General features: G+C 36.9%; 5 protein-coding genes across 6 annotated transcripts; 1 reads left to right on the top strand and 4 right to left on the bottom strand.

Moving 5' to 3' along the window:
• The first annotated feature begins 45 nt into the window (after window positions 1–45).
• Window positions 46–7245, top strand: LOC128878286 (LIM domain-containing protein jub). The gene is made up of 6 exons (XM_054126371.1): window positions 46–2539; window positions 3440–3530; window positions 5332–5501; window positions 5576–5638; window positions 5714–5896; window positions 5981–7245. The coding sequence occupies exons 1-6, from the start codon at window positions 608–610 to the stop codon at window positions 6200–6202; spliced, it is 2661 nt and encodes an 886-aa protein (XP_053982346.1). The 5' UTR covers window positions 46–607; the 3' UTR covers window positions 6203–7245.
• A 137-nt stretch (window positions 7246–7382) lies between these two features.
• Window positions 7383–9031, bottom strand: LOC128878287 (uncharacterized protein C18orf19 homolog A). Of its 2 annotated transcripts, XM_054126373.1 has the most exons (6): window positions 8639–9031; window positions 8267–8558; window positions 8044–8189; window positions 7869–7954; window positions 7742–7760; window positions 7383–7616 (listed from the first exon to the last, which is right to left on the bottom strand). In XM_054126373.1, the coding sequence occupies exons 1-6, from the start codon at window positions 8775–8777 to the stop codon at window positions 7600–7602; spliced, it is 699 nt and encodes a 232-aa protein (XP_053982348.1). In that variant the 5' UTR covers window positions 8778–9031; the 3' UTR covers window positions 7383–7599. The 2 variants fall into 2 exon arrangements, with proteins under 2 accessions (XP_053982348.1, XP_053982347.1); XM_054126372.1 differs by lacking the exon at window positions 7742–7760.
• A 136-nt stretch (window positions 9032–9167) lies between these two features.
• On the bottom strand, window positions 9168–16916 carry LOC128878212 (angiotensin-converting enzyme-like). Its single transcript, XM_054126233.1, has 13 exons — window positions 16648–16916; window positions 14737–14874; window positions 14495–14653; window positions 14324–14423; window positions 14114–14257; window positions 13312–13615; window positions 12233–12385; window positions 12053–12177; window positions 11814–11989; window positions 10510–10670; window positions 10298–10420; window positions 9575–9759; window positions 9168–9475 (listed from the first exon to the last, which is right to left on the bottom strand). Exons 1-13 carry the CDS (start codon window positions 16723–16725, stop codon window positions 9381–9383), a joined length of 1941 nt encoding a protein of 646 aa, XP_053982208.1. The 5' UTR covers window positions 16726–16916; the 3' UTR covers window positions 9168–9380.
• Window positions 16917–18892: 1976 nt separating this feature from the next.
• Window positions 18893–21663, bottom strand: LOC128878535 (coiled-coil domain-containing protein 113-like). The gene is made up of 5 exons (XM_054126821.1): window positions 21602–21663; window positions 21041–21273; window positions 20772–20971; window positions 19415–19575; window positions 18893–18974 (listed from the first exon to the last, which is right to left on the bottom strand). The coding sequence occupies exons 1-5, from the start codon at window positions 21661–21663 to the stop codon at window positions 18893–18895; spliced, it is 738 nt and encodes a 245-aa protein (XP_053982796.1).
• An 834-nt stretch (window positions 21664–22497) lies between these two features.
• LOC128878534 (uncharacterized) lies at window positions 22498–24479 on the bottom strand. Its single transcript, XM_054126820.1, has 4 exons — window positions 24404–24479; window positions 24209–24331; window positions 23885–24104; window positions 22498–22846 (listed from the first exon to the last, which is right to left on the bottom strand). The coding sequence occupies exons 1-4, from the start codon at window positions 24477–24479 to the stop codon at window positions 22498–22500; spliced, it is 768 nt and encodes a 255-aa protein (XP_053982795.1).
• Between the last annotated feature and the right edge of the window lie 18 nt (window positions 24480–24497).

Genomic DNA, 24497 nt, shown 5'->3' with positions numbered 1-24497 from the left:
GAAGCGGTAAACGTGGCGCCACACCGTGACGGAGCGCAGCAACGCAGGTTTCGTTTGGATGACTCGTAGCAGAGGGGAAAATGTCTCGCAGGTATATGGTTTGACGAACCACGATGCGTGCGGGGTGCATGTGTGTGCGTATCGTGTGAATTTTCGCAGGTGGTGATTTTTGGTGCTGGACAGGACTCCAAGATACGCCGGTCGACAGACGGTAGTCGAAAAGAAGAGAGGCGAACTCGAGGCGCCGTGATCGCGGGGCGTATCCCAAAATCGTGGGGGAGAAACGGCCCTTGGTTTGCTCGAGTATTCTTCGCGATACTGTGCGTCGCGTTTTGTCGTATTCCGTGAGAGAATCGTGCGTGTGTACGACACGCAGTCGAGTGAAAACAAAGTTGGTAGGGAAGGGTGCATCAAGCTGAGGGAGATCGATTTGACACGACGACCACCGAGCTGATTCAGCTTTGTGAACGATGTCGGATCGTTTGGCAACGATTTACCAAGGAATCGCGAAAACGTCGATTTAAACGGTACACGCGAATAGTCTCTACGTAACGAGCACAAAATCTTTTTTTATTATCGTTGATCGCCTTGACGTGAATCACTGCCAATGTGCAACTCGGCCGACGCTTCTTACGTACAAAAGTTAGGTTATCTGCATCTCGGGGATGAACCTAGTGACGCCGGCGGTGCATCGGGTACCGGTAGGCTCACGGGATCACGACCTGAGGCCCAGGTACCCGTATCGAGAAGTATCGCCAACAGGAATGATGCCAGAGGACCTGGTAGACCAGTTGGTGCTATTGAAAGTTTCATCGAAGGCAACTCTGAGAGCTGTAGACAAGCATCAATGACCGACTATAAGTTGTATGAGCGTGAAAATATAATAGCTGCATCAAGGTTTGCTACGCCTAAACCTGTGGAGCAGATAAGCGCTCAACAACACCAACAACAGAATCAAAGTCGTATGAGTCATCAACAAGCACCAGTTTACGAAAACATTGATTATTATCCGCAGCAAAGCCAACCTCATCCTCCTTACTATCATCCAGTGGAGTCAAGAAAAAGCCCTAAGAGTAGTCCTAGGGGTTCCGTGGCAAGTGAATCCTATGAACCTACTTTTAGAAAAGCACAACCACAAGTACCTACTGGAAATCGATATCAATCGATATCGCCAGCTAAAGAATTGCCTCCATACGAAGCACCTCCTGTTTATGAGAATATTCAGGAGGTACACTTCACAGAGAATACGCAAAATAAACCTGGTCCTCAGGTTCCACCTAATTATTACCACCCAGCCACCATCAATGGAGGTGACTATGTTGTTATGACTGGAAAAGTAGGTCAAGCCCAAAATCAACGTGGTATGACACAAAATTTATCATATACGCAACAGAGAGGAAACAATATTCGTGGCCAAAGTTATGACAGTTCCAATTTACAACGTTCTGTCGATTCCTCTGGCTCAAGGTACTTACAAGGATCTTCTTCGTCATTGGATCACCAAGCTGGCAGAAGTGCTTACGTTCCACCATCAGAATTACAAACGCCAACCAGAAATTTTAGTTATAATTCCGAGCAACAACAACAACAACATTCTTCTAGGTCTGGACTTCCTTACCATAGCGAATCCCCACCAATACGTTTACCTCCAGAGCCGCATCATTATCGTGGTTCATTGGATAATTCGATAAGTGGACAACACGGATTTAGAGCAACAAACCATGTAGAAGGTGCACAGCAATTACAATATCGTCAGGATAGTCCTCAAAGTTATAAGCCATACATGGAGTCGACAACACGAACTACGGGTGCAAATATTGGCGGAGAGACCCAAGCCAGAAACTCACCTGTCTATGGTGTACGACAAGGTGAGCAATCTGCTTGCCGTAATCCTCCCTGTTACTCTCCAAGTAGGATATTACCACCAAACGAAAGGAACTACCATCATCAAGAATCTAGGTCGGACTTTCCTGCTAGAAATTCCCCAATTTATTCCTCTAACCGATCGACAGAACACTTAAGACTAAGTAATCTGCAGAATGATAGAAACTTCATTCAGGATGCACCTGATCCTTTTGAAGCAAAATCACCACCCATGTATTCACCCAATCGCAGTGATTCTTCCAGAATAATAGCTAACAATAATGGTGCAAGAGGCTCCCCAAAGACAAGTCCGACTCACAATCAAATACCATCCGATACTATTGCACAGAATGTCATTAATTCGCCAAGACATGTGTTATCTTCCTCGAACAATACTATTGGAAGTCCTCTTCGTGGTCAAGTACAAGCACCGGTAACTAGTGCTATAACTACTGCCACTGACTCTGATTCAAATATCCATGGTCCCAGAATTACTAGCCTTCCTCCGGGGGTGACTAGCGGTGTTGCTGGTCCAGTTTTTTTGAGTGCTGGGGTACCTGTATTACAAAGGCCATCAGAACCAGAACCAGAAGAAAGAAAGTCGGTTAGTCCACCAATGAAACCTACAGCTGGGAAGGGACTGCTTCCCTTCAATGTTATACCACCCAGGTCTTCGGTAAGGAATTCCTTTACACGTTAAAAGACAATCACTAACATTTCCATAACCCTAATCTATGTGTCCATGCTTTCGTGTCCGTAAAAGCCAGCCATAATGTAACGCGGTGCTCGCGTTAATTGGGTTAAGGGAACGCATCGCTGCTTTCGATTTGTTTTGTTTTGGCCGAGTGCCAAGCGTTGATCTATTTTGCATGCCGATATCATATCGAAAGAATGGTAACTGGTTTTTCATGTAACAGTTTCCAAATTTCATTGGGACGAATTATCGTTAAAATTGGAAATCTACAAAGCTCGAATAAATAGTTAAAATTGGGAAGAGAAATCGTAACTTCTCTACTTTTGAAATAATACACATGTTGGAATTTAATGCGAACTTACGAAAAAGCTTGCGTCGCTTTCCATACTTATACGATGATCTCACGGATGTCAACCACTATCGCTAATATTTTACATAACAACTGACCCATGTAACGATAAGATTAGTGGATATTCGAACGAAAATATTTAAAACAACTCCATACATGTTCTGCTTCTTAATCTACGTGGAATTTCGGAAAGTATTGGCACAGCGAGAGAGACTTGAACATTTCAGAATATCTTACAATTCGTGACGAGTTCTTTCTCCGAACTCGCGCTGAATCATAGGCTGTAAATTGTTCGCTCCTGACAGGCGCTGTATAGTTACCACACGATATTTTATTCATACGCTGTATGTATTTTTGCAAAAACCATATAATATTTCTTTTGCGTATATTCGTTCATTCTATTTTTATGTTGTTTTAACCGCATACCTATCCTGCATTTTTTTTCATGCGTTCCCGTGACGAAATCGCATCCCGATCCATGGCAACATCTGTTAATATTGATCGCAACGCAGGATGTGATTTATTTCTTGCAGGGACCCACCGAAGCGGAGAGAAAAATAGAAGAGTTAACGAGACAACTGGAAGAAGAAATGGAGAAGCAAGAAGAGGAAGGTGAATACTTCGGTAAGGAACGGTCATCTATCGAACAACTCGTGAACAGTCATCGAATATTTATGAAGATTTGCTTTGGTAACACTAAAACTATCGAGTACATGACATACGTTTTAAATATATTGCCTTTGAAATCAGTAGAGGAACAAGCAATTCGAATAAGCCTTATTTCAGTGATCACCAAAAATTATAGCAAAAACATTGTCGATACTTGAGCAACATTTAAAAGGAGCTCGAAAACATGAATCAAATCGACTTGCTCGATAGTTTCAGTGTTAACGTTTGATACGCATTGATTACCGGTTATAACGTTCGTCGCTGATTCATCGATTACACGGCAACGACAAATGCCTGTTTCCAGGAGTTCCTGATAATTTGTTTTAAACAGATTGTCGCGTAATCCGTCGTTATTTAATTTCTGACACATTTCGGACAGTAATTTGAAATACTTCTGGTAGGAAATAAAAAAACCAGCTGGGTACCGTGCCAATTCCCACGGCACGAGTTCCCGGTAGACCGGTTTTGGAAAATGGAGTCGAGTTTCAGTGTGTCGCGAAACTTTTTAATACGACGTTTCGTTGACATTCACTCTCGGCCATTCGTTTCCACCTACGTGTCTTCGCACCTACTTGAAGCGTCACAAGTGTGTGCGTTAAGTCCGAATGTGTGTGTGCACGCATACCCTGCGATGTCTTTCCCTTCGAGAGAGTGTGTTTGCCTGCGAATTGTAAGGTAGTATTCACATTGGAGAGCCACGATATCGATTTTATTCTGTCATCAATTATCTCTGGCTTGCACCTTATCGAGCAAGGGTACTCTGTCGAGGCGCGTATGGGACCATCGAGTTGACAGCAGCACCCAATATCGATGATAGTCGGAGGAAAACTGTTCACAACGACATTTTACGTCGATACCGAAACTTTCAAAGAGGTTTGACTGTGTCAGACTTGCGATGACATACCAGTCATTGTTATGATTTCGTAAACAACCGAACTCTAAGATTACACAATCGCAAAGCACTTATCATATCGGTTCAGGTGAACGAATTCGATCCAAATTACTTTCTTTGATTCCATAACCGACGTTGCCCTTTTAGGAGCGTATATTTGTAAAATAATTCGCTTGCACCCGCACCAATCGGATGTTACTTGAACGTAACACTGGTAATAAGGTACTGAGAGACCGCACGAGCAGAGAGGAACATCAAGCCAAGCGAGCCAACGCCAGCCGAGAAGTGGTTGGCGTTTAGGCTCGCCTAGTGTTCCTCTTCGTTTTTCTACATGAGTTCTATTCTTCGTGTAACGTCCTGTACACGGCGAACTGCCGTGGCCAGGTCGCGCTCGCTGCGGTAACTAATCTCGTTATAGATAGACCAGTCCGACTCGTTGGCGGCTTCTAGTTCGAACAGGACAGTCTTAGCGAAACCAAGTCGTTAAATCGAAACTACAAGTGTCACGATCGGCGAATGAAGGATAAAGGATTCCTACGGAAGGGATGGCAGGGTCTGTCTTACCTATAGAGAGTTGTGAGTTCGTTTCAACCGGCTGGTTCCCTTGTATCGTGTTATTCGTTCGCGTTCTGACAGTTATTGACCCTGAAGAGCGGATAGTATTGTCGGATGTCGATGAGGGTATTTTTAAACCTTCCCAATGGATCTCTGCTATCGTAGCCGTGTACATTTGCAACCGTCGTTGACAAAGCATTCTCTTGATGCTCGAATAGCGATTGCGAGAGCTTAGACAGTAATTACAAAAACTATAATATATATCGCAATTTGTAATTATAAGAGATGTTTTTTAACGTTTCACCGCAGGTATTTGTCACACATGCGGTGAAAAAGTTACTGGCGCAGGTCAGGCTTGCCAAGCCATGGGTAACCTTTACCACACGAATTGCTTTATATGCTGTTCCTGTGGAAGGGCATTGCGCGGTAAAGCGTTTTATAATGTTCATGGAAGGGTTTACTGCGAGGAAGATTACTTGGTACGTATAACAGTAATTGAGGTGAGTACATCAACGAGATGATGATGCAGCTCACGCAAATGTTTTATTTGCAGTACTCTGGCTTCCAACAGACAGCCGAGAAATGCGCGATCTGCGGTCACCTGATCATGGAAATGGTAATTAAATGGAGAACGTTAACGCGGATGACTAGTGTTCGAACGCTATTAATAATAAGATTCTTTTTCATGCAGATATTACAAGCGATGGGCAAATCTTATCATCCAGGATGCTTTCGATGTTGCGTCTGTAACGAATGTCTTGATGGTGTTCCTTTCACGGTCGATGTTGATAATAAAATTTATTGCGTTAATGATTACCATAGAATGTTCGCCCCTAAATGTGCTTCTTGCGGAAAGGGAATCACTCCAGTTGAGGTAAGTTGCCTTCAGTATGTCAAATATTATGATATGATATCATAGAGCGAATTGTAACTTTTCTTGACGCTATTCAATTTCCAGGGTACCGAGGAGACTGTGAGGGTTGTTTCCATGGATAAAGATTTTCACGTGGATTGTTACGTTTGCGAGGATTGTGGTATGCAATTAACCGACGAACCGGACAAACGATGCTACCCACTCGATGGTAGGCTTATGTGTCGTGCGTGCCACATCCAACGCATATCCCACATGCAACCTAGGGCACCGCAGCCAGTATCAGCTAGCTATCAATTTATGGGATAAGTTAGGCGAGTTCCATTATCTAAGCATTTCGCCGAATATTTAGAACTGAACTGTGCACGTATCGGTCATCCGTTAATTGACCGAACGAAGCTTTGATTACCGCGGTGAAACTAACTTGTCCATTGGTTTATACGGTATAAATTAATAGAAAAGACAGGTACCGATTTACATTCTAATCAATCAGCGTCTGCGAAAGTTATAGCTTTATTGTTCCTCTAAATAAGAGGTTAGGATAATATACCAAGACTGGATATTTACAGAACCGAAATACTTACACTGCCCATCGGGATCATCTCTAGATTATTCAGGTCTAATTAATATCATGATCGATCGATGATCTATTTGATATTTTTAGCAATATATTGTCGTTATTTGTGACAAGTTTCCATTGACAGCTACTAATATAGGTAAGTGGTATATTTAATATATGTGGTCTTATTTATTTGTCCAAGGTACTGCACGCGAACGCGGTGGCCTCGTTAGGATGAGCGAGTTGCGTAGGCAACTGTGATATATTAGCATAATAATGTCATTAAGAAATAATTCCTTTACTTTAATTTATGTACATAAAATATATATGTATACATAATCATAATGCTGTGACGTGTCCACTGCGACAAAGGTCGACAGTAGTATATGGATCTCAATAATCGAGACCTAAGATTTCTGGATACGTTCGATACCGAAATTTTATGATGATAGTACATCGTAACATACGCGATGTATCATATTTGCTAACAGTATTTATTATGACAATATACTGGGTATCGGTCATTAGTACGAAAACATTCGAAACACTCTTGAGATTTATCGATATTGCTCAGGAATTAACGAAATGATTCACAATTATACGAATGTTATCGCTGAAGCTCAAAATGATGAGAATCGCGTGCTTGAACAAATAGAGATATCAAATAAAATTTGGTGCATTATCGTGAATAATTTTACGGCGTTACAACGCACAATTTGTGCTGCCAACAAATTTGCTACATGTCAAGGTTAATCAATATCTATGTGACTAGGTTAGGTTTAAGCTGCGAGTATTGTAGATAAAAAGTACAATTTTATTTAAATGTATGCACGGTATGTAAAAGAAAACGGCCGTTCAATAAAGAAGAATATACCTGACCAACGTTAATTTGTATTAATTCATTCGTAAGGTAAAAAGGAGACACAAAGGGAACTTCATTGGTATAATATTTTACAAGTAATTTTTATCATAATACAATAATATTATACATTTACAAGAGGCATTGCACATCCATTCGTACATTTCCGTTTCGAGTTTTATGAAAATCGAAACATCAAATTCAGTTAAAAATTAGTCAATTCTGTTCCATACCCGCTACGTTTTCGGAGGTTCCGCTTTAAATGCCGTCTTGTCTGTATGCGTAGATTTATTTGATTCTGCTGTCTATAACATGTTAAAACAACATATTTTATGAATATTAATATAGTAGATTAAAGATCTAAGGAAAACATATAAAATGATAGAAACGTTGAAAGAATTCTAATTTTTGACAATATAATAAAACCTACACAGAGCTTCGTACGCAGGCTATATCATGTATGCATGTAAGAAGGACAACACAAATATTTCGGATAAATAACAATGTCAATACTTTATTCGTTTAATCTCAATTAAGAGTACTTTGTAGAGTAATACCTTGGATATCGATTGATGTTTACCAAATGGTAAAGGTTTAACGATTCCTAATTTGATGAGCCGTTTGATAGCCATTGTTGTAAGTCCTATATATTACATATTCAGGTTATTATTAAAATAATAACTGCCAAATTTTTATAAGACCATAGCTAGATGATCACTTCTATTTAATTACCTAGTGTAACAGTATATCTGAGAGGTGTAAATATTTTGTATAGGGCATACGTTAAAGCCCAAATTCCTGCACCAGAGTTTTGTATAATGTCTAAATATTTCTGACTAAATTTCATAAGTTCCATCAAGTGTACAACATCCACACCACTGAAAAAATATATGCAGAATAGCATGATACTCCAAATTATGGTGATAATTCTATAGAATTTAATGCTTATGCCTACTTCTTAATTGCTGCATAAAATATAGCAACCCAACCTATAGAAGTAACTACATGCACTGGTACTAAGATGTGCCAATAATCCTTGGTCATCTGTTTCATCTTTGCAAGTAAGGATAACTTTTTTGGTGATTCTGATTGTATGCCTTCTTTCGAAGTTTGTTTCGAGTCACAGTAACGTGCCATTGAAACACCATTTTTGAAGCTATTATACCTAAATGGTAGTTGATGCGAGGCAATGTGATTAAAAATTGGAACATAGTTGCAAGACAAGTTCCCGTAACGCGGATACCTTTCTGTAATTTAACAAATTGCAGTAATACCTAAGCTTAGTATAATGTTAAAAGCAATGTGACGTAACCCCACTTTCACATACCGGTAATTTTGAATTTCCAGCGCTTTGGATCTGTGCACTGAATGAAACGTACTGATTCCAACAAATTTTTAGTCGCAAACGTTGAGCCAAGCCCTAAAGTGGTGGCGAATCTCGTACTTCGACAAAGAATCACTTCCATTTTCAAAAATGACCGCTGTTATTTCTAACCAATAACTATCACGTTTAGTATGTTGAATTTTGACGTACTAAAATTTTGACACCTTGAACGGCTTACGTTTATGAATACACATTTGTCAGATCACACAGAATAACGTTTCCGTCTTAGCAATGTTGGTGTAAGCCAATATTACAAAAATTACGTAAATTATTCACAAAGCTCACACATTTCTCACATCATACTCTATGAAAGTACGTGCGGATACTTATTGAAGGAAAAGTAGCGCCATCTATCAAAGGTCGATATACATGTAGGCAGCGGCAAAGATCAAAGACAAATCTTGATGGTAAGATGGCGAATCGCTGTTGGATCAATTATAGCATAAATAAAACACATTTCGTACGGTTCATGAGTAAATTTAATATATAACGTTACTTCAATTGTACAATAAATACATAAATATTAAATATCTCCTTTTCTCATCACCGATGGCGAAACCGTTGTGTTTCAATATGATGCTTGTCCATTTCACGGACTTACGAGGTATTTACATATACTTTAATTTATGTACAAAAATATATTAGTCTGCATTTTATTTACGATTTTCATTACGATCTATTTTTGTTAGATCGTAATTTGCGTAGCTGTTACAATCAATGGTAGAAACAAGAACGAGGTGACTTTTTGTGCACCATTTTGATACCAATGGAAAAACAACGCTGAAACAAGTCGAAGAAAACCTGTACTCGCAAGATATTATTAGTGCGTTTCACAACCCGCGCCCTAAATGAAACGATCGATATTATTTTTACACTCACCTGTGTCTTCGCGATTCGTGATCCAACCGACAACTGGTTCCATTTCGTTTTGCCGTTTCAACCATTGATTCAACGGCTCGAAGTACCTCAACATAGCACCAGCGTCCATTCTATTTGTTCTGCCTCTTGTCATTTGTCGCACAACGTCTTTCCATGGTCTGGAGGAACCCATTGATAATACATCGCTAAAAATCAGAAATAATGAAACAAATAGACAATGGTACTTTTTTAACCAGTATACGAGGTATTTCGACAATGGCACTACAACGGAGCAGTGATCCCTCATGAAAAAATAAGTCGAAAGTGCTGGATAAATTGTTTCTGTATAACCACGATGCTGCATACACAATTTCACTATTCGAACGAAATTATTATGTACTCCTTGTAGTATATCATTTGTCCTTTTTAATTTCTCAGAGACCAAATAATGTTTATTTTAATTCTTTAACACTTTTGTTGTATTTGGAATATACCCTTAATTTAATAAAATTACGTAAATAAAAATCAAGGGGGGCTAAATTTGGCAATAGTGATGCCCATTTTATTATGCAATTACAGTCAATACAATTCAGTATTCATATTAAATTGAATTCTGTATCATATTCTGCATTGTATTCTGCAATTTCTACTTATTTTTTTATAAAGACTCACTCACTGCTCGGTTGTATTACCGTTACCGGAACAGCCTGTATAACAATTAATTATAGTAGCATATTTACATACGAGAGCAATCTGCCAGCCTCCCGTGATCTATAAAAATCGCAAGTATATAGATCACCAGTGTGACCTGCTATTTCACACAGAGATTCGAATAACTGGAACTGTAACACGACACCCACGAAGTACCTGAGAGTTATTAAAATAGTTTCGTTTTTGTAAATACAACTGTGACAGTCATTATTTTTTGAAAATCTTATGTGGCTGTTTCATTGTACTTAGCATAAGGAGCGTCCGCAGGAATATGATACTTCGAGGCTGGATCGAAGTCCCTTTCCGACCTTGGCACCGGTGGAACAATTCCTTGATACTGTAGTCTCAGCTCCCACCACTTATTTGTCATATCCGCAACACCATGGTTGAAGACGTGCCACCTCCACTTTCAACATCAAATGAATTATACAGGGTGAGTCTTATAACGTGACGACCTCAAATAACTCGTAACGTATTCGTTGTACGACAAAATGTTTCAAACGAAAGTTACATGGTATCTAGGGGGACATACACTGCTGTAATCTGTTTTTCATTACCTTAATTTTTTATTGAGATATTAGGGTTACCTTCAGTTTTTTCAATGGAATGTCTAATATTTTTTTTCGAATTCGGATAAATCATCAAATTATGCGTAAAAAAAGTATTACATAAAGTAGGACTTCAAATGAATAATTACTGAGTTATCTTCAAATCAATAATCTTCTATTAGGAAATACGCTTAGTCAACGTGATTCTGAGCACGATTTTATTCACGTCGGTAGGTCATGTCTGTAAATAAGTTCCGTGTTAAATATTAATAATCATCAACACGAAATGCCTATTTAGTATCTCGGTAAGCGTTAAAGTCGTATTGAGAAAAGTGCTACATTTTTATTACGATGTTCAGTAACAGTAAAACAACGTTATGATAATTGTTTATGGTGCGTGTGAAGAAAATGCTATAAAAGCTAAGATTTTGTACCAAGCTAAGTATCCTGATCGAAATCAGCCATCGCATTCTACCTTTTTAAGGCTTAGTCGAAGACTCAAAGAACATGGCAATTTTAATGTACAGAAACGTAAAAAAAAAATATACATGTTGAATTGAGTAACCTCCTCCTTTTCGAAGTTAGTTAAAAAGGTATCACAAAGTTGTGAATAATGAAGGATGTCGTACTTCAACCTTAGCAGCCATTGCCCATTAACTTCTTTTATAAATATCTCAGTAATTTTTCATTTAAAGTCCCACTTTATGTAATACTTTTTTACGCAAAATTTAATGATTTATCCGAATTCGAAAAAAAATATTAGACATTCCATTGAAAAAACTGAAGGTAACCCTAATATCTCAATAAAAAATTAAGGTAATGAAAAACAGATTACAGCACTGTATGCCCCCCTAGATACCATGCAACTTTTGTTTGAAATATTTTGTCGTACAACAAATACCTTACGATTTATTTGAGGTCGTCGCGTTATAAGACTTACTCTGTATACAGAATTTAGAACTAAAGTCTATCATTATAATCGCTAATGAAATGTGCAAAACCTCGTCAACTATGTACGCGAACGGTATGTAGGCGACTTTGCGAAGGGCCATCAACATCAAGAAATTTATGCTGCTCCCGTAGTCATCCGTAGAGTTGTCGTGTAATTTGATTTTACTCAAATGTTGTGGCGTGAAGACGGAGAGCTCAATGGCATCGCTCACTGCTTCGAAGAATCCTAAATTCACGAGTAGAAAGTCAGCATTTCTTTGTTTACGTGAATAATAATTCTTCTTATCACCTGGAATCGCTTCGTTTCGAAACAATAGCGGTTGATCTCTATACTGCAGGTAATATTGCAAACGCGCAATCTCGTGATGAGTCGATAACAAGTCGTCCATCGTGACCCTCGTACATTGCTTTATCCTATGAAATATCCATGTGTAGTGTACCAAGCAATTTCTCAGCGGACAGTGATTACCTGTAGTCGATTCTGTTGCAGAAGTCCCACGCGCTGGGTGTACACTTCACTTCTCTCTCGATAGGTTTCTCGAACATCGAGAACCTCCAGAATTCAGGCGGCATCGGCTTCATTCCCAGTGATGTGAAGAACTCTTCTGCTATTTGGAACATCCTAAAACATTTTCACATTTCACAGTTTGTGTATACATGAAGTAATGAAATCAGAGCACTAAGTGGACACGACAATGTATATACATTTTTTTTACAAATCGATGTTCTTTGATGCATTTTTCACATGGTCAAATTTTGAGAAATAAATTTTTAAAATTTTGAATAAAATGAAAGTAAAATGAAAAAAATCGAATTTTTTTTTAATTTCATAAATAAATGCTTCAAATTCTTAGTACAACTAAAATTTTTAATGTGTTTTTCTCAAAACTACTTGTTTCAAATTCGCGAGAAGCATAACTCAACAAATTTGATAAATCGATTTGCGGTAAACGGCTACATCTTCCTAATTAAATTCAACCAATGATACAACTCCGACCCTACCAAATAAAAGACTACAAGTGGCAATAACAAGATTGAGAATTGGCCACACAAATCTAACCCATTGTTACAAAATAACGAAATCATAGCCACCATCATGCACCTTTTGTAACAAACCTCTCACAGTTAAACTTTTAATTGAAGAATGTCAAGGAATGCAGCACGATCGAGTAGAATTCAAACTTTTAAATAATATACAGACGATTCTCAACAATAGAAACGAATTTCTCAAACTAGTAGATATATTAACGAAATATGAAATAATGAATAAATTGTAATTGAATTGTAGATATTAACGTAGTCACTAATAACCATGTAGTTGATGTGGTCTTAAAGAAAGTAGTTAAAACAAAAAAAAATTCATCATATAATATCTTTATAAAGAATTTCTGAAAATACTTCTTTTTTTAGAACCGTTAAAGTTATGTGTTACAGTTTTACATCTAAACCTTTTAAGCGCCGTGGCGTTTTTTAAGAGTGTTTAGATATACTGTGTCGCTAGAATGACACGACGATGAGTGCACTTGTCATTCACAACTAAAAGATTACCTCAAGGGCGTGAAGCCTTGGATCATCATGTCCAAAGTGACATCAAATTTTCTACTCGCTGGGAATGGTTGCACCACGTCAAAGAGGTTTTCCCAGTTCTGAGCCCACATGTTTCCCAAAGTGTGCGCTGGAAGAGGTCCATCCCTTCTTATCTTATCGCCATACCTTTCGAACAATTTCGTCCTTACATAGGTGAACAGATTCTTGTAAAGATGCATCACGGACGACATTATGTCCGCGGTATTCTGCTGAAAGAACTCGTCTTCGAAAAGTTCCCTCATTTGATCACCCGCATCTTCGAATCCTGACGAAGTCATATCGTTCATCAAATTGTTCAAAATGTGTGCATTACTGGAAAAATTCATCGCGTCATCCTCGAATCCACTTACTGTTTATGCATCTCATACATACATGACTGACAAATCGATATCCAACTTATATTAGTCCAGATATCGAGCTGTATATCTATTCTTAGTATAAATAGTTTCATTATATTTATAAAGAATCAAAATTTCTTTATAGAAAAATATAACAAAATATGGGGAATTGTTGAGATTAAGTTTATCTAATATTTTGAAAATCTGCAGTAGATCATTTATCTGACCTCTTCCTTTTATCTTAGTTCATTTGACGAATTCAATAAAACAATATAACCTTACGTGACTTAATAATAGTCATTGATTGGACAATATTTATAACCTCAGTCCTAATAGTAGCTGAAGTATAAATAACAGCATGTTAAATGTTCGAATGGCGCAACAAATATTTCCAATAGTGTATATAATTACACATTTTGATTTACCATTTAATCTAGCCGCTTGATTCGCGAGTTGAACATATCTCATATATTTGTTTTTAAGCTGAGGCCCAGTGGCTTCGTGCCAAGCGTGCCAGTAGTATAACAATTCATCGTAGTCCTTCGACCGCGCCATTATCTTCCCTGCGTCTGCGAAGTATGCGAATAGTTATACACCACTCGTAACTTATTAATTACAAGTAACTATAAACTAACCGTGGTCCAAACTTAAATCACAATTTGCACCTATGGTCCTGTAGGGGCACAATCTTGTTCTCGCGTATATTTCTTTCATCTCGACGAGCAGACTGTGCAGCTAAAAATTAGCTACGTTTTCAGCGCCGCCGTTGTTTGGTCGATGCAAGCAGATTTTAAAGAAATATTTACCTCGTTAAATTTATCGTCAGTCAGGGAATTTCGGCCTTTAACAGCAATCATCTTGAGCTCCCTTCTTGCAAGGGGATCTGGTATTCGGCTCCAAGCAAAGCTGACAGCTTTGCGCCAAGAGATTCTATCGAATTTTAGCTTCAACGACTGTTCGTCTAACTACCGAAACCAACGTCGATGCGATCATTCAACGAAGACCATTCGTTTAATATATAAAAGATAATAATCTTAGATGTGTTTACCATTCGTCGTCGATTGACTTCGGTGACGTTCGTAGCAAAGTTCCACTGTGCTGTCGTAACTCTTGTGCACATCGCGGAAGCTTCGCTGTCGTACTCTCTGAGGAACTGTAGAGCGTCTCCTAAGTTCACGTTCATACCCTCGAGAAATTATAAATTATATAGGTTTTTACCAAGGACGTTCTCGATCAGACATCCAGATGATTAAGAAATAAAATATCCATCGCTTATTGCACCTTTAAGGCGATATACGCAGTTGTCATAAACAAATTCAAGAATTTTTTTAAAAATTTAAATACATATTTTAATTCAGAACAAATCGTAATTGTACATTGCAAGTATTGAACTTAATACATGTATATAATTCAGCAGTCTCCTTAAATGCACAAGTTCCTCTACGATAAATGGACAGTAACATGATCCGGGATCGGATATCTCGATGAGACAATGCTAATGCAACGATCAAACTTTCTTTATTATTACACTTTTTGTTGTAAAACTGTTACCATCATATTCTTGACATTTTTTCGGGGTATCTGAGAGACATACAGAGTGTCCCAGCCTAAGTGATACGGAGCTCTAACTCCAAAACTATCGGCCGAATGCAAAATTTCAAATATTGAAATTGCATGGTAAAATGGGGCCCATGTTTCAGCGAGAAGGAATTTTTGTTAATTTTGTTATTTAACGAGATATGATGGTCAAGTTTCGTTCTTCAAATGGAACTATATATTTCTTTTTTATATCACGCGATAGTACTTTTCAAGACGAATTCATTAAGCTTTAGTGTATTTACTCGATTTTTAGCAGTTTTCGAGCTATAACGCTTCAAAGTTTGCTAATTTTCAAGGAGAAAACTCGATCCCATTGATGCAGTAAGCACCAGCGGTTCTTGAAATTGATACGGAGGGTCTCGTTTGGGATTCTCGGCCCAATGAAGGAAAATGGGAAGAATCCCAATATTCTGGGCCTAGAATCCCAAGCGAGACCCTCATTGGTATTGATTTCAAGAACCGCATGGTGCTTACTGCATCAATGGAACCGTCGAGATTTTTCCTTGAAAATTACCAAACTTTGAAGCGTTATAGCTCGAAAACTGCTAAAAATCGAGTAAATACATTAAAGCTTAATGTATAAAAAAAAAATATATAGTTCCATTTGAAAAATGGAACTTGACCATCATACCACGTTAAATAACAAAGTTAACAAAAATTCCTTCTCACTGAAACATGGGCCCCATTTTACCATGCAATTTCCATATTTGAAATTTTGCATTCGGCCGATAGTTTTGGAGTTAGAGCTCTGTATCACTTATGCTGGGACACCCTGTATACACTTTTCTATGAAGATATATTTAAAAATGACCAACGTTTTTTTCGATGTTCACGATAACTTGAGTGAAAACCTGCTGAATGGCCGAAGGTTTTTTTGAAATTTCGATTTTTACTAAAATAGCAGCTGCCTTCCTCATTTTTTTACTTTAAATATTATCGTTTTCTCTTAATAAAATAGTAAGTGCCTTTTGAAAAAAAATATATTTCGTCCAGTCAGTAGATGTTGACATCTTCTAACAATAATTTGTTTGGTATGTTTCAGATGAGACGTTCTTAAACTATCATGTACACTATGTATTAAATTATGAAAAAATTCTTGAATTTTGGTTACGACTGCGTGTATTTCTTTAAGCGTGAAAACAATTTCAAGGTATGCTCCTACTGGCCTAGTTAGTACCAACACATTATCCAAGACTTGATTAGAATTGTAAATGCGACTTCAAGCTAATATCTTCCCGCGAATACTGAACCTTTCTTCAACCGTATCGAGCAAATAGGCTTTTATCGAAACGCATCATCTTCGAAATACCGTTGAAGTGGATCACAAGGGAACCTCGTTTGATAAACTTTATCGTCTTACCTCCAAATACTTGTTAAAACTTGGCTGCACGAATGAACAGACTATCAATACGAGGACAAACGTCCTCGCGATCGTCATCTTTGCCGCTTTCAAAACTGAACTAAGAAATCGGTGGAATGAATCGAGAAAGTCGTTGAACTTTCTCGAAATTGTTATTCTTTGTCATTGAAAATATAATCCAGGCGTGTTCGCGCAACCTAAAATGGAAAGTCAGGATGTTGGCCAGCCGTTTGTTTATGCATCACTGAACATACTCTTGCCATTGCAACAGTGCGACTGGCCTTTTTGTTTCGAGAATTGAGTTTTTAGTTCGACAGACTTTCTCACACGATATTCGTTAACACAGAAATGCCTAAAAGTTTGGAAAATTCCGTTTGACACGATCGATAAAAGTTTCCTACTCGGTGGTAGAAATCTGCTACCGTTAGACACTTTCAATTCGCGTGGATTCTCATTTTTGGTCTTATCGCTTCTGGTAATAGAGGTCACTGTTCAGCAGAGCGGTTTTCTAGGTCGCAGGTGAAGAATCACTGGAGCAAAATGTGCTGTCCCGACGAAGTTCTCGATCGACACAACCTTCGACCAGGTAGCTCATCGAACATTCGGTACGTCGATGTTGTCGTCGCGGCAAAACTGAATCGCTGCAGAAAAAGAGACATGGTCTTCCGGGACGGATATTCCACGGGCGAAAAGAGGAAGGGACAGGCATCATCGGTGCGTGAAGCGTGACCCTCCAACAACACACCGTGGCACACGCCAAAATCCTTCCATCTTTGACTCCGTTCAAATTTCTTAACTCGTTCATAAGTTTGCATGAATATAATTCACCGACTGAGAAAGCGAGGTCATAGAAAGTTAAACCAGTGATCGACAATCTACGATTTGCGGGTCAAATTATTATTTTTGCATTGATTATAGTTTCGTTTCTGTAGTAGTCCTGCGTCTATTATTAATTTCAATGTTAATATCCATATATTCATAATCTATACTAATATTATAAAGAGGTAAAGTTTGTTTATTTGTATGTAGGGGGTAATTTCTACTGAACTGATTATAAAAATGTTTCAGTAATAGAAAGCTACACTATTCCTAAGTAACATAGGATATGTTTCATTTTCATAAAAGTACGTTTAATTTGAAATCTCAAAATTTGTAAATCAAGTCGGAAGAAAAGCGTTCCTTGACTACTGAGTAGTTGGATATGCGTAAAATAATATAATACAAAAATAATGATTATCAATAGATCTAAAAAAAAGTCAGCGACACGATATACCTAACTTTTATATTTAAACCACAATAACGTTTTCTATGTTAAAAACGAATTGAAAATTATAACGTGAACGTTAAGGGTATTTATTACAATTTATTATAGGTATAATAGGTAAAAAAGAATCATTTGATCATCTGGGAAATTTCATGAAGATAAAATTTGCACTGTACAGCATGTTATTTAGTCGCATAGTTTAGGAGATAATGGAAAATAAAAATAATTCACAAAGAAATGAATTATTGGCCATTAATCACACGACCGAATTCGTCATTAAACTTCAACTTTAACATTCATTTTTCATAAATAACTTCATCTATGTCTACAATCATAAATGATTTCAATTTTACTAACGTGTTGAAAGGTATCAATAACTCATGAATAGACTGCGGATCTTTATGCATTTATAGGAAATTTGAATGTACAAGGAACTACAAAATGGAAACAATATGCAAGAATATAAAAAAGATTGAAAGTAAAGTTCATGTTATAATATTTGCAGAATAAAATAAATTCCTATTTAGGTTCAATTTTTGTAGGCACGCTCGCGAAGATTTTATTTTTTATAAAAATCCGCAGTCTACTCATGAACTATCGCAGAAAGAATACACCTTATCACATCTAATCCATAGTCAAAAAAGGTTACTAGTCACTTTAGTCAGGCTATTTTCGTAACTATACAACAATCAATGTTTCATAAAAATGTAAGAACAAAAACGTTGAATTATGTTTTTCCAGTTTCTTTTACTCGTACACAATTTATATTTTGCAGAAAGTATGAGTATTATGGAAAGTGGACAATTCTTTCAAGCTTGCTTCGTCTTCTAGACAAGCACCGTAACTCCAATTATCCGGTGGCGTAATCAGTGACGGTACAGGACCGCGTAATTCATTTTTTACAGATATAATTGCACCGTTGCGTCCTGGCAAGTATCTTCTGCCATCCGACGACTGCGAACGATTTCAAAGACCACGGACTCAGCTCTCGCTAACAACCATCGAAGGTCTGTCGTACGGTGCAATCGGAAATATCGTATTGGATATCAGTTTCAGCTTTTTCCTGAAGTATCGTACAGTTTACATTAATAAAATTATTAGTCATTTTTTGTATTCTCTCTATGATTTATCGACAAAAACATATTTATTCTGGATATTACTTCAAACCTCCGTAAGCTCACATAGCTCTGAGGTAATATTTATTATGTACACTTTTGATATGTAATTAAATACTATTATGAATATGTATTTTTGTTGTTATAATAGAATAGAATGGTCTACAAACAAGATCGCAACTGATTGCAACAACTGTCTTGCAACTTCTCACAACAGGGTGAGTATAGATGAAACTTTATGCATATTAAAATTTGTCTATGAATTTATATGTCAGTAAAGATTATTGTTAGTGTTATTCTATCGTAGAATTGTTTCGGAAGTCTAACATAATTTGAGGAGGAAATATTATCTATGGAGGAGTAAATGATTGTTTCCTCAGTAACTTACATCATCTTACTACTGCTAGTAAGTTTAACATTCCGAATTTGCTTCTTGGATGTTTGATATATTATTTTCTCAACGTTTCTGCGCCTCTCTAAGAGTTTGTAGGTCTTCTGTAGTTCCTTCAGTTCCACCGTCAATTTTACGAAATCTAGGATATCGGGCACCTACGAAGGCAAAATTTAATATTTATTCTACGATGAAGACATTCGGCTTTCCACGGTGTGATTCTTCACGGTTGATGATAACTGAGACTTTCGGGTGTAAGCTGTGGTCTGTCTAGACTTTTTTATCCATGTACCAATCAAAGAGAGCATACGGATAATAGAAAACGGAGTACCCTTGATAGAATAATGTTCGACACCTACCTATTCAACCAAACAATCACAAATTCAATTGACGATGAAATAATCATGACATAAGCACAGGTACTTCGAAATGACTCGAGCTACAAGAGATTAATAGAATACTATCTGACTGTCTAACACTATCTGACACTATGTGATTTTAATACTTTGTGGAATAATGACTCATAATTAAAGAATATTAGTTATGCGATAGTTAATATTCATTGCGATTAATGACTAGCAGTCATGCATCCATGTTATTACTGAATAATAATTAATTAGTTATTTGTGAAAAAGTGATTATATTGGTTATTAGTTATTAATAGACTGTAGGTGTTTATGCAAATTCATATTTTTACGGGTACAGATAAAAAATTGAATAGAAACGTAAAATATCTGCCGGTCGCGAATGTGTTAATATAACAGAGGGTAATCATTAGTTCTTAGTCTACGCTACAAAACTTAACTAAAAATTAATATGAGGTATAACCATTTTTTAAAATTATTAATAAGCAAACGAATTATGTAAATAACAATACAAGGAAATGTTCAATAGCTGCAGAAGATGGTAGAGGATGGTAGAGTCTTGTACTTTATAAACACATTTTTAATATCTAGGTACTTATTTAACACATATTTGTATCGTAATATTTTTTCAAAAGGCTTAACATAACTAATGACCAAGCATTATTCGGTAGTCATAGCTAACAAGTAATATATAATTGTGACTAACGAAAGTAATCTTCTCAGAATTTACTTGTCAATTGGAATTATTTTTGACAAAACATTTGTGGCTAACGACTAAATTATTCTGACTAATGATCAATCATAATTCTAATTATTCTTCAATTTTATCTAAATACTCCCAACTCTGATCTTCTGACAATCATGACTTCTATTGGTCACCAAAAAATCATGACATAAGCGCAGTACTTTAAAATGACTCAAACGGACTCAAGTACTTTAAAATGACTCAAAGGACACGGCTTCCGCCCGGACCCCTCGGTTAATATTACCGTATGGTTGTTCATGAAAGTAAGCAGATTCTTCAATCGTTCGTCCATTCGTATCACGTCGGCTTCCACATTCGCGCGTTCAGCCTCTAATTCCTCGATTTGTTCCTTTTTCAGTGTAATATCTTTCTTCACCTCGTTCAACGCGAGCAACAGGTTGCTAAGTTTCTGTTTGTGTTGCGTCAGTTTCAAATGGTAGTGCCCTGCGAGAATGGATTCATGAATGAAATCTCTCGGTATCGAGTCTTTACGTGGCGATTAACGTTCACCACCTGCGATCCTCTTCATCTCGATCACGTAGCGATTCTTCTCCTCGATCATCCTTGCGTAATCCTTGTTCTGGATGTTCAATTGTTCGAAGTCAACGGCGTGAAGCGCCTCCCCGAGCTCCTCTCTCTGGATCAGCTGCTGTTTAGCCTTTTTGATTTGCATCTTTATCGTCGCGCTCTTTAACCGCAGTCTCTCTATTATCGTGTTAGCCGATCTCAGCCATTCCTTGATGAATCTTCACGAGAGCCCGCGCGTGAAAATTCTATTCGTTACCGCGATTAGCGATGGGGCTGATACCGTTTTTTATAAATAATATCCGAGTAATTTGCCTACTTCTTCCCTGTTTAGTAGACTGCGAATGTTCATGGACTTAAAAGGACAGACAACTGCAAAACCACTTTTAAGATAGGTATATTCAAAAAATGTGTGTAAAAAGACTACGCTGTGAATTGTTTTGAGACTTCCAGTATATTTTATTGAGCATGCAGAAACCTGTCCAAAATGTCATTAGCATTCCGTCAATCGATTCTATAGCGTGCAAAAATAAGCACTGCAAAAAAAACACTGGTGACTGGTGGACAACTTTGTGATCACGAGGTATACCTGACATCAAAAAACCAAACATTTTTTTAAATTAGATATCTGTGAATATGGTTTGACGTAGGGTTATCTCGATATTTAAAAAAATGAAATAGTGGGATATTGAAAAATATTTAAGTGTTTGATTGAAAATAAAATTGATTGTTTTTTAAACGGCTAGGTTCCGCCGTAACGACAAGTTTTTTTGAAGAGAATGCGACTTGAATCATGTCCATCGAACTCAAAGTTTTCTCAGAAAACTGTCAACCAGATTAAAAAATATCGGTCAGAGATAACTCCATTTAAAGTTTCAGTTCCCTTCGATTGATCACTTAACATTGCTTTGCATTCAAGGCTGTAACTTTAGCAATAAAAATTTTGTTTTCAAATTTTGACACAAAATTCATGAAATGTATATGTTTTAAGGAATGCAAACAACATCGACTACATTTTAAATTTGACAATGTGTTGACAAAGTATTGCATAATAATTACTAAAAACAAAGTAATCAACTACTTAAATAATTACTTAAATAACTACTTTCTAATTCAAAAGTAATTATTCCAAATTGTAATGAATACAAAAGTAATCGTTACTTTACAGCTCTGATCTATTCCTTGTAAAAATATGCATTTGCATGAACATCCACTGTCTACTGATAAGGTATCGAAACGAAAAAGAAGCTTTTATCGTATAAGTAATTATGTGTATGCTTTCATTAATTGAAGTTAATGTTGCTAATATTAAGGGTCCTTCGAACATAGTAATTATTACTCCACGCGTCACGTCCTTTCAGAATCTTTTCGTGGGTTGAACTATAGTTCTCAAATAATTGAAACTATAATATTTCATGATCCATCCATGATAAAGATTGTCTACCCTAGACTTGATTACTTGAAAATGATGCTCTATCAGCTGGTATCGATAATATCGCCACATTACTAGTCTCATTGCTAATCGTGATATATGCATTTTGAAATTCGTGCAACCACCTGATGACTCTTTCCGCTGGAATTTGCCCAGTGATGGGATCGACGCCTTTGACCACGACCTCCTCTTCGAACTCTTCCTTCGCCTCGTGCACCTCGCTAGTACGGATCTGGAGTTCCTCTATCTCAGCCCTCATATGCGCTTTTCTCTTCCTCACTGCTTCCGTAAAATCCTCCAGCTTCTTCCTCATCTCTTCGACCTCTTTGTTCGCCATCAGTATACGATGCGCCATAGTTATTCTTACAATGGTGAAAATACAGGATGAATTCGGGATAGAAAGCAAATTCGAACATTCAAATAAAGATTTAATTATCGATTTACACGGTACTCGTGTTAATCTTCATGTTAATACGATTGGGAACAGACCTGGACACTATTGAAATAATATTATTTAAAATTTTATTTAACATAAGACGTTATTTTATTTCGTTATTTTTATATCTGTGATTATTTTTCAAATAACATTATTTGGAATATAATGTCAAATAACATGTTACTTTATTTTATTTTATAGTAATTTGGAATAATTGTGAAATAGTTTTTCAAAATTATATCAGGTGAAATTACAAGTATTAAATAGGAAACAATTTCACGTTTGCTATCCAAAGTCGAGAAGAAATAAATGTATTGACATTTTGTTCAAGATCACAACACTGACCTGTCTATGTTAAACATTTTGAAGAAGGAATTTTACCCGAAGCAAATTATTGTAAAAATGTTTGTAAATAAATTCTGTTTATTGAATAATATTTTGAAAATTATTTCGTCTATTAAAGAAATAAAAAAAGGAGGTAATTCGTTATTTGTAATAGCTATTATTTCAAGTAAATTGATTCTCATTTTTATTTTTAAATAACTGTATTGAAAATAATGGTTTAAAATAAGTTATTTCAAATAGTTATTTCTTAGTTTTATTTCAAATTAAAATATACTCAGGTCTGGTTGGGACAGTTCAAACAAATTTTATATTAAGGAATGGAGTTTCTGTCTAACAGAGTTCTTTGATATATTAATCTTTGTAAAGAATTAAATACTAATTCTAAAAACAAAAACAAATATTGAGAGCGAATTTTATCGAATGAGGACTATCATCGTCTTCGATAAATGAATTATAAAACAAACTATGATTGTTTGAGTTAGCAATAGAAGTGATGTAGATTACTTTCAACTAACAAAAAAAGGAGAACTTAATTTTTAACTGGTCACTGTTTCATCAATCATTGAAATGGGTTATTAGCGACTCGAAAAAGACTAGTACTCTGGAAATTAATTCTAACTTTGCACTCTCACTCTGAGTTCTCATTGTGAAGATGCTTGATGTTCCTAGTCGACTTCCGGATAAGATGCTGGTCATGCTGGTCGCGCTGGTAATGCTGTGTTTGCCAATGTCGTGGATGCTCATGATGCTTTCACGAAAACTCATGTGCGACGTCTTCGATGCTAGATGCGCCGTTAGTCTTCGTGCGAATTTCGACCTCTCCAACAGATGTATTATGGCTTAATGAGAAATTTAGTGATTTACATGGACGTTGAAATTTATACGGTCCCTCATAAATAAATATCTGTTTCTTTGAAGAAATCGTCATTGTGATAGTGTTTACTTTTCATAATTTGAGGATCGTGTCGCGTGATATATCGCTCGTACACGTCGTTCTCCAGAGTCATCATCCATATCTTCTGCAAAATATCGTCCTGCATCTGTTGCAGTTCTTCGTAAGTCATGACTGAAATCGAGCAAATTTTCGTTCATTTTGAAAGCAGAGTACATCGATTAACGTGGTTCAGTGGACACGCACCATCGAAATGTATGTCGTCATCCAATCTCTGAACCATTCGTGACCCGATACTCAATATACTCTCCCGTATCGACATCGTGATATTTATTTACTC

Source organism: Hylaeus volcanicus, chromosome 6 (assembly GCF_026283585.1).
Source record: "Hylaeus volcanicus isolate JK05 chromosome 6, UHH_iyHylVolc1.0_haploid, whole genome shotgun sequence".
In the NCBI taxonomy this organism is placed as follows: Eukaryota; Metazoa; Arthropoda; class Insecta; order Hymenoptera; family Colletidae; genus Hylaeus; species Hylaeus volcanicus.
Note: the sequence above shows the minus strand (reverse complement) of the source record. Positions and strands in the feature narration are given on the sequence as shown.